The sequence below is a fragment of the Lepus europaeus genome, chromosome 12 (genome assembly GCF_033115175.1).
Source record: "Lepus europaeus isolate LE1 chromosome 12, mLepTim1.pri, whole genome shotgun sequence".
In the NCBI taxonomy this organism is placed as follows: domain Eukaryota; kingdom Metazoa; phylum Chordata; class Mammalia; order Lagomorpha; family Leporidae; genus Lepus; species Lepus europaeus.
The window spans coordinates 635740-645550 of record NC_084838.1 but is presented as its reverse complement, the minus strand read 5'-3'; the positions used below and the strand labels follow the sequence as shown (position 1 = coordinate 645550).

The window sequence follows — 9811 nt, the reverse complement described above, 5'->3', positions numbered from 1 at the left end:
CCCACGGCGGGGCGTGCGGGCGCCGCTCGGGTCCGTGCGGCCGGCGCGAGCGATTCACAGTCTGGCAGGCATCTCACACAAATATAAATACGGGGACACTCTCGCTCGGCGGCGCGGGACACGGCGCCCTCGCGCCCAGGGCCCAAGGATACCCCGCAGACTCTGCTTAGAGGGTCAGCATTTTGCATTCCGTCATAAATGTTATGACACTTAACCGTGGCAAATCCATTCACTTTTTAAAAATTAAAAAAAAAAAAAAGGCGTGCAACCGACCGTTCGCGGTCACGACCTCGCTGCAAGGGGCCGCCGCTGACCGCACCAGCGAGCGCGCGGGACCCGCGGGCGCCGCCGCCCGAGGGCGCGGGATTCAGTGCAACCGGAACGCAGTCGACTCAAGTTTTTAAGATCAGAGAAAAAAAAAAAATACGGAAAACGCATCTTTCCCGCTCAGGACAGCATGGGCCACGCACAGCGTTTTCCGAAGGAACGAACAGCGACAAAGACGAGCGCCAGGCGCGCAGACTTCACGCACAAACACACACACGCGATAAATAGCTGGGGACGCCCGCGGCGGGGGCGGCGGAGGCGGGTCAGCCGGCGACACTCGGACATCACGGGGGGGTGGGGGCAGACCGAGGTAGTTGGCGCGCAGGTACAGCAGAGCGGCGGCGGCGCGGGCCCGGGGGCGGGTCTGGCGCGGTGCGGCGCGGGCCCGGTCCTCCCCGGCCGCCCGCCGCGTACTTGGTCTCGGCGGTGAGCTACAGCACGGGGCTGCGGGCGCGGGTGCGGCGCGGGCCCGGTCCTCCCCGGCCGCCCGCCGCGTACTTGGTCTCGGCGGTGAGCTACAGCACGGGGCTGCGGGCGCGCGCGTCCTCACCGGCCGCCCGCCGCGTACTTGGCCTTGGTGATGAGATACAGCGCGATGTCCTGGTGGCCGCCGAACGCAGCGATGTGCAGCGCGCTCCAGCCGTCGCGGTTGGCCAGGCGGATGTCCGCGCCGAACTTGACCAGCAGCTTGACCAGCTCGAGGTTCCCGTCCAGCACCGACTGGTGCAGTGCCGTCTGGCCCTCGGGCCCGAACGAGTTCACGTTGAACTCGCAGCTCGTCATGTTCTGCAGCAGAGACTGTAGCTCCTGCGTGTTGCCCCTGCGCACCGCCTCCTGGAAGACGCGCTGCGGCGGCGCCGCCGCGCAGGTGGACAGCTCGGCCTGGCTCATGCTGCCGGCCGCCGGCGGGCTGCGGGCGGGGCTGGCGGCGCGCCGCGGGGCATGGAGGGCGCGGCGCCCCCGGGGCCCCGCACGCCGCCGCGGGGCCCGCGCCGCATCCAGCCGCGCCCGGGCGCGCGGCGGCGGCGGGGCAGGGCCCGGCCGGGGACGGCGGCGCCGCGCGGTCCCGCTCCCCGCTCGGCTCGGCTGCGGCTCCCACGCGGCTGCACGCGCGCCTCCCCCCGCGCCGCTGCGCTCGCTGGCCCGCCGCGCCCGGGCGCCCTCGGCGCCTTTATCTCCGCATAACAATGAGCGCCGTGACGCGCGCGCCGGCGGCGCGGGGGATTGGGCGGCGGGCGGGGGGCGGGGCGTGCCCGGGCGGCGCCGCGCCTCGCGGCAGGGGGCGCTGGTCGCGGGCGGCGCCGGGGCGGGGGCGGCCAGGTGGCCCCGGGGCGGGGGGAGGGTCTCTGCTCGCCGCCGCCTGCGCCCGCCTCCTCCGGGCCCGCGCGCCCCGGGGCCGTCCGCGCCTCTCCTTCCGGCCACCCCGGGAATTCCCAGCCTTCTGGGCAGCCAGATCCGGGACCCCGGGCGACCCCGAGGGGGCCTCTCCAGGGCGGGGGCGCGCGGACCTCTCGGACCCGGGGAGGACCCTCTCCCGGGGAGGGGCGCGCGTCCACGCGGGTCCGCGGCGGCGGGGGCGTTGGGAACCATGCTGCGGTCCGCCTGAGGCCCGGGCCGGCCTCCCTCCCCCCACCGCCCAGCCCCTGGCCGCCTGCAGGGGATCCGCTGAGGCTCGGCCAGGTGGGCAGCCCCAGGTGAGGAACCGGAGTTTTGGAGTGACCAGCTAACAGCTGGCCGCAGGCGCGGGGTAGGAGGCAGCCACATTTCCTCATTAGGGTTTCGCAGTTTATAGCTCGCGTAGGGACTGGAAATTAAGGAGGAACGAGTCTCGCGCGGAGCAGGAGGGCCGGGCACGCCCGGACATGACTCCCTTCTGAAGCCAGCCTGGGAATTCCCAGCTCGTGGCTCCTGGCCTGGGCCCCCCACGCCCCCATCGTCCTGCCCTGTGCTTGCGGAGGGGTCAGGGCTGAGGGACAGGAAACAGGCAGGTCCACTGGGAATGACCGTCTGTGACCAGCAGAAGTCGTGGCTGGCTGGGACCGGACCACGCGCTCCCCGCGGGCCCCAGCGTGGCCGGCCAGCTTGTAGCGGCTTGGTCTTCCCGCACTCAGACCTGCGGCTCACTGCTTCTCTTGGGAGCCCCCTGGGGGCCTCCCTGCTGTGTAGAGGGGACGCTGGAGCCACAGGGCGAGCCCAAGCCCAGGTGGGGTCTCCAGCAGCCTGTTCCACAGCTGGATCCTGGAAGCCGCCAGCACCTTTGTCCTCTAAGGGTGGGGAGCTTCCTGCTGCCCACTGCTCCCTGCTGCTGGCCGGGTTGGGGACGTTGTCCTGGCCCTGAACGGTGCCGGGGGCAGAGGGCAGAAGCTCCTTCCTGGTCCTTCTGGGTTCCGGCCGTGCCCGACGGGCAGGAGGCAGAGGCCGTGGCCAGGGACCGGGGAGCCCTCGCTCTCCCCAAGCCCGGGGCTGCCCCTGGGAGCTGGGTGGGTTCACACACAGGCCCCAGCCCAGGTGGGCTGCAGCCGGGCTTGGCGGTGGCAGAGCCGGGATCCGCAGCGGGCGGGCAGACAAAGGGGCCCTGTGTGAGCTCAGTGTGGGAACCCGAGGCGGCCGCCACGGGGCCGTGAAATCGGCGGCGGCCGGGAGAGGGCTGGGCGGCTCGGACGCCACTGGCAGGGACAGTGTGGCTGGCGTGGCCGCCCAGCCACAGCAGGAGTCCACCCTGGGTCTGGAGTGGGGGTCAGGCAGAGACCACTGGACCTGCCCCCTGTGCGGCCCCGTGGAGCCACCACCCCATCCAGGAGTCTCACAGAGGGGGCTTGGGCTGGCACTGGTCCACCCTGGCTGGGAGGGTGGGATGGGCCGAGGGGCGTGGGGGCCCAGGGCCCACGGCAGCGCTTCCTGCTGTCGCTGGACACGTCCAAAAGGTGGACATCTGTTCCCCAAGCTGTGGGCTGCGAGGGCCCCTGCTGTGTTTGATGGCTGTCTCTCCCAGACCAGACGGGAGAGGAGGGGCAGCGTTTGGCCTGGCTGTTAAGACCCCCCCACTGGGGTGCCGGGTGCGGGGTGTGATCCCCAGCCCCAGCTCTCGCCCTCAGCTTCCTGTGGGCACACACTCCGGGAGGCTGCTGGTGGCTCGGGGGGGCTGGGTCCCTGCCACTCACGTGGGAGACCTGGGTTGAGTTCCTGGCTCCTGGCTCCAGCCTCAGCCCTGCCTGGCCTTGGGCACTGGGGGAGTGAACCAGCAGATGGGATGCCTCTCTCTCTCCCTCTCTCCCTCTCTCTCTCTCTCTCTCATACATAAGTAGAAATTAAAGAAGCCAGAAGACTTCGTCTGTGAGCCCATGACTGGGTCTAGGGCTACGTGGCTGGTCCCCGCCCTTCCCTCGTGCCCTCCACCCGGCCCCCCACTCTCAGGAGGTGAGGCTGGGGTCCCCTTCTCCCTCCGGGTGGCCAGGGCCCAATGCAGGTGAAGAGGCAGGGTGGGAGTATTCTGGGACCCTGGCAGGGCAGTCTGGGCGGCCTGGGGACGGCCATGCAGCTGGCCGGAGCGGGGCTGAGGCTTGTGGCCACCTTAAAGGCACTGCAGAGGCGGGAGGGGAGCGGGCAGTGGGAGGCGGGGCTTCCAACTAATTCATTAAAATGTGTCGGGGAGCGTGGGAAAGAGGAGCTAGCTTCTTCCCAGCAGCCCTGACACCTGGTAGAAGGCCCCCGAGAGGACAGGGATCAAATAACAAACACCGATCCGGCCAGGGCCGGCAAAGGAAGGACGCCCCGGGCAGGAACTACAGCAGACAAGCAGGCCGTGCTGGCCGCTGGGGTACGGCGGGCACCGGGGCCATGCCGGGCAGGGCCTGGTGTCTGTGCCCGAGCCGGCCTGGTGGCCACTCTCTAATCCCCGAGCACCTGGACCCTGGGCCTCGGGACCTCGCAGCCAGGGCGGCGGGAGGGGGCCGGCCAGCGCAGCCCCTGCCCGGGAGGAGGGAGGACGCACGGCCTCCTGTTCTCCCTGCTGACCCGAGCGGGCTGCAGCCTGCGTCCTCAGCCAGGCGGGGAGCTCCAGGATGCAGCTGGGCTGGGCAGTAGTTCAGCCCCTCGGCCACTTCCTTTTAATGTGGCCAGGGGAGACGCGTGTTCAGGGGTGTGTGCCTCCTCAGGACGGGCCAACATGCTGGGGTCCTCTCCCGGAGGCAGCCTCCCCATTCTTGTCATGGGGTCCCCCACCCCGCTGGCTCTGCTCACCCCGAGGCCCAACAGGGCAAGGCGGAAGGCTGGGGTCGGAGCCGGCGGTGACACGAGCGCCACTCGGCTCTCAGTCTCTGAGCCATCCCTCCACCTCTGTGAGACGGCCCCCGGGGACTGAAGGGGTTGGGGGCAGTGGCCAGCCCCGGCATGGTTAGGGGCCAGCAGGGAGGCCGTTGCTGGGCTTGGTGGAGAGGGAGTGGGCAGGGGGAGTCCGGGGAGCCCTGCCTGAGGCCCGGGCACCTGGGGTGTGCCGGTGCTCCCCGCCCTGGGAGGTGTCCACTCCTCCCTGGCCCCAGGCCCTGCGCTGGGTGCCTCGGTCAGATCTGAGCTGGTTTCCGCTCCAGGCAGGAAGCACAGGAAAAGGGATGTGAGTGAGGGGCGGGGCACATTCCTGGGGCGTGACGGGGAGGAGGGGGCTGCACGAGGACATCCGGGCCCAGGCTGGCCACTTGCAGAAGCCCTCGCCCCTGCTCTGCCTGGCACCAGCAGCCCTGGACCTCCGGGTGGTCAGCGGTGGCTGCCGAGCAGGGCAGTGGCAGCCGCTGGCGGGCAGTGGAGGGAGCAGGTGCCGGTGCCCAGAGGGGCGCCCTGGCGGCACCATGGCCCAGGCTCTGGCCCTGGTGACTCCTCCGTGGGGGCCACATAGCTCTGACAGTGGGTGAGGGAGAGGGAGCTGGTGGGGTCACACCCCGGCTCAGGGGCTCCCGTTCCTGGCAGCTCCTGGCTCGGGGAGGGGCCTCCGGAGCCTTAAAGAAACAGACGTCGAGGTTGGGGCTGTGGCGTAGCGGGTTAAGCCACCGCCTGTAATGCTGGCATCCCATATGGCCACCGATTCTGTCCCGGCTGCTCCACTTCCGTCCCAGCTCCCTGCTAATGCACCTGGGAGAGCAGTGGGAGACGGCCCAGGTGCTTGGGCCCTGCACCCATGTGGGAGACCCAGAAGAAGCTCCTGGCTCCTGGCTTCAGATCGGCCCAGCTCCAGCTGTTGCGGCCGTCTGGGGAGTGAGCCAGTGGATGGAGACCTCTCTCTCTGTAACTGTGCATTGCAAATAAATAAATCTTTAAAGAGAAGGAAACAGTATGATCTGGCCACCGGCCCATGGAGGCTGCCTAGGAGGGGCTGATGGTGGGGTTGGGGCCTGGCACAGCTCGCCCTTTGGTGGTCAGCCCTGACCCCCAGCCCCCACGCTGCTCCCACCGCACGGCCAGGCTGGCTGCACAGCCACACACAGCTCCTCCTGCCCCCCGCCATGTCCTAACCCAGGAGCCCTGGCTCCCCAGGTCACTGGCTCGTCTGAGCCCTCTCTGGCTGCTGCCGCACCCCCCAAGAGTCGCCAGGACCCCCGGCTCGCCAGGGCAGAGTGCCAGGGGCCTGGAGGGGAAGCAGCCCCAGGCTCACATGGCTCTGGGCCACCTCCTGGCCTGCCAGTCCGGGATGACAGCGCCTCATCCGGGACCATCCCAAGCACGGGCTTGGCGGCCACAGCGCCCACACGGGGGCCCTCACAGCTCACCCCACAGGGAGGTCGGAGGGCAGGGGTTGAGCGGGTCGGTGCCCCCTTGGGGACGCACACCTGGGGTGGTGCTGGGCCCTGGGAAAGGCGCTCTGGGCGTGAGATCTGCCGATCAGGGCTCCTGGGGGCCTGCGAACCACGGGCGGGGGCGGCGCGCAGTTGCCGATGGGCAGATAAAGTCTCTGCTCACAGCAGTTGCGAAATCGGCCAGCGGGAGGGCGGGCAGCTGGGGCGTGGGAGACCCTTGGGGTGGCTCCTCCGGGCCCCCGCCCACTGAGGGCCCAGGGCCCAGGACCCCAGGCCGGCAGCTGGGAGAGGCACTCCCGTTTCTCTCCCTGGGCCCTCTCAGGCTTGGCCGGGCCAGGAGGGGCGGCTCACCTGGGCTCCTCCTCCTTTGAGTGGGCCAAGGCCACACCGCGGGGAGCTGCCCAGGGCTGGACGGAGACCACTCACCGGCCCACACCTCAGAGGGAGCCCTCCGCCTGGTTGGACACTGCTGGGGCGCCAGGGGGCGGGTGTTGCTGCCACTTGCTGGACTCGAATGTGCGTGCAGCTGGGAGGCCTCACTGCCCCGGCGGCCGCTCCCCGGCCTCCGGCTTGGCCTCACACGCCGTCCGTGCTCCCCGCGCTGCACCCTCGCTTGGGAGGGTAGCAGGGTCCCCAGCAGGCAGTCTCACAGGGGCAAGGCCTCCTTCCAGACAGGCCTTCCCCCAGGTAGGGTGGACACGGCACCAGCCGGTGCCCATGTGCCGCTGGCCCTGAACCGGGTGCCTGTGGGCCGGCATGTGCATGCTGTCGTACACTGTCATGACTAGGCCTGTGTGCACATGTGTGCTGTGGCTGGGCACATACGTGTGCTTGCTGTCATGCACTGTCATGACTAAGCCTGTGTGCACATGTGTGCCTGTGGCTGGGCACATACGTGTGCGTACTGTCGTGCACTGTCATGACTAGGCCTGTGTGCACATGTGTGCTGTGGCTGGGCACATACGTGTGCGTACTGTCGTGCACTGTCATGACTAGGCCTGTGTGCACATGTGTGCTGTGGCTGGGCACATACGTGTGCGTACTGTCGTGCACTGTCATGACTAGGCCTGTGTGCACATGTGTGCTGTGGCTGGGCACATACGTGTGCTTGCTGTCATGCACTGTCATGACTAAGCCTGTGTGCACATGTGTGCCTGTGGCTGGGCACATACGTGTGCGTACTGTCGTGCACTGTCATGACTAGGCCTGTGTGCACATGTGTGCTGTGGCTGGGCACATACGTGTGCGTACTGTCGTGCACTGTCATGACTAGGCCTGTGTGCACATGTGTGCTGTGGCTGGGCACATACGTGTGCGTACTGTCGTGCACTGTCATGACTAGGCCTGTGTGCACACGTGTACCTGTGTGCGTGTTCCTGTGGAGAGCATGCCCTCCCGGCAACAGGCAGGGCCCTCCCGTGGGCTGCTGGCACCGTCTTCTAGCTGCGTCACCAGCCGCTGTTCCCGCGGCAGGGGCTCAGTAGCAGGCCGCAGCCCAGGGCCCCACCCCAGCCGTCCCGGTGGGCACTGCCCCCATGCGTCCTGGGGGGGCCTCCTGGTGCTGGTCACAGCACGGGCCCCGGGGGCCGAGGGGCAGCAGGAAGCCCGGGCAGAGCGTCCCCCGGCGCTCCCGTCTCAGGTCGGCACCTGCTCCTCAGAGCTCTGGGCCTGGCCTGGGGATTTCCCAGACAGAAGCAGGTGTCTGCCATCCCAGCCCGCCATGCTCCCTGCTGTGCTGGGCTCACCGGCCCCTTCCCCACCCCAGGGCCCCTGCCCCCAGGACAGCGCAGCTTGAGTGTGGGACACAGTGTCCAGCCTGTGAGGGTCAGTGAGGGCGGCCTCACTGCTCCGGGCCGCAGCTGCTCCGCTCAGCACCCCGTAGCCCAGGGACACCTGGTCCCTGCCCTGGGCGGGGCGGGGGGCGCTGCAGTGGCCCTGGAGCCCGGGAGGGGTCGGGAGTGGGTGGCATCTTCAGGCCTGCAGCCCCCACACCCTGCGGGGGGTTCACAGGCGACCACTCTGCAGCTCAGGATGACATGACCCTGGGTGTAGGCAGGGAGGCAGGGGCCAGCCTGCACTCAGCTGGCCCCACCCTCAGCGGTCACCGCCTGGACAGAGAAATTCTCAGGGCAGAGTGGGGCAGGGGTCCCGGGAAGGCACATGCGGTGCCCTGCAGGCACGCACTTCCAGAAATCGGGGCGCCGGGGGTGGTGGGGAGGAGCCGGCTGAGATCCCTGCCCGCCCAGCCGAGCTTCGGGACACAGTTGCGGGCGTGGCCATGACCGGCGGCACCTGCCCTTTTCCCACGGGCTTTCAACACCACGGGGCTGCACTGCCCGTGGCTTCCCTGCTGGACCAGGGCCTGGGGCTGGGGGCCGTGGGCAGGGGGCTCCTCTGCCCCAGCCCCACCCCGTCTCTCCCACCAGGTTCCCTGCCTCCCTCCACAGCCCTGATGCTGCTGGCCTCCAGCCCAGGTCTGAGGCAGGGAGCCCTGCTGGATGGTGCAAGTTCACTGTCAGTCCAACTGGGGAGGGGCCGAGCACTGCCCGTGTCCTAGGCCGCCTGCTGCCTTGTCCACCAGGGCTGTGTGCCGCAGGTGTGGAGGGCAGCACAGCCCCGGAGTGCGGGACAGGGCCCTCTGCATGGGGTCCTCCAGGACCTGGGCCACTGGACAGCCGGGGCGGGGCCCGCTTGCTCACGCTGAGTCACCACCACACAGACAAGTGCTCAGTGCCGTCCCAAGGCCCTGGCCCCACCCTCGGGAACCACCGGGGCTGGAATTCCCACGGCCGCTGCTGCTTGCTCCGTGCTTGGGCCCTGCTGTCACCCCGTGGGGCCCCGGGAGGCCCTGCTCCCCCCCCCCCCACCGGCTGGAAAAGCCGGTTCTGCACCCACCCCTGCCTGGCTCCCGTTCACAGGCCTGGCACGGAGGGCCTCCCTGTCCACCTCCCGCCCACCCCGGGTGCAGCACCCTCACCTGGGCACCTGCTTTAGGCGAGAGGCTTCCGGCCCAGCCCTCCTGGGTGGGGCTGTGGCTGAGTGTGCACATGGCTGTGGGGGGACGGGAAGGGAGGGGCCTTCCAAGGACCCCACCCCAGGGTCCTCACTCTGCCCTCCCTCGGCATGGAGCCTTCCAGATGCTCTGAGTCTGGGCAGAGACCAGTGGGGGCCCCCGAGCAGAGCCAAGGCCTTGACAGCACGGCACAGCTGGCTCCTTGGCGGGCAGGTCCTGTGGATCCACCCCACCTCCCCCACCCTTTCCCTCCAGTCTAGGGGCCCAAGGGCAGGGCTGCCCCGCCCCCAGAGCCTGGATGGGCACCCCGGGAGAGGGGCAGGAGGGACAGGGAAGGCTCTTGGGCCTCTGGTCCCAGGGGTCAGCGTATGCGCCCGGTTCCCATGGCTGCTGGGCCTCCAGGTGCTAACACGGCCGAACCGGGCTGGCCCAGGCCATGGGAGTGGGTCTGTCCTAAGGACCGGGGGCTGCGGATCCACGGTCAGATGGCATCCAGCTTCGCTGTCCACCCTCCATGGGCCAGGGCAGTGAGGAAAGAGCCGGTCGGCCCGGAGCTGGCACCCGGGGAGCTGCACCGGAGGCGTCGGTGGCCAGGGTGCTGGGGGCCACTCGACACACAGGCCTGCTCCCGGCTCCGAGCCTGGGGATTCCAGCCGCTGCCCAGGGAGTGACCTGAGGGGGGCAGGGG

The 9811-nt window shown here is 69.5% G+C and overlaps 1 protein-coding gene across 1 annotated transcript; it reads right to left on the bottom strand.

The window, feature by feature from the left end:
* Positions 1 to 873: 873 nt before the first annotated feature.
* On the bottom strand, positions 874 to 1218 carry NRARP (NOTCH regulated ankyrin repeat protein). Its single transcript, XM_062207168.1, has one exon. It carries the CDS (start codon positions 1216 to 1218, stop codon positions 874 to 876), a length of 345 nt encoding a protein of 114 aa, XP_062063152.1.
* Between the last annotated feature and the right edge of the window lie 8593 nt (positions 1219 to 9811).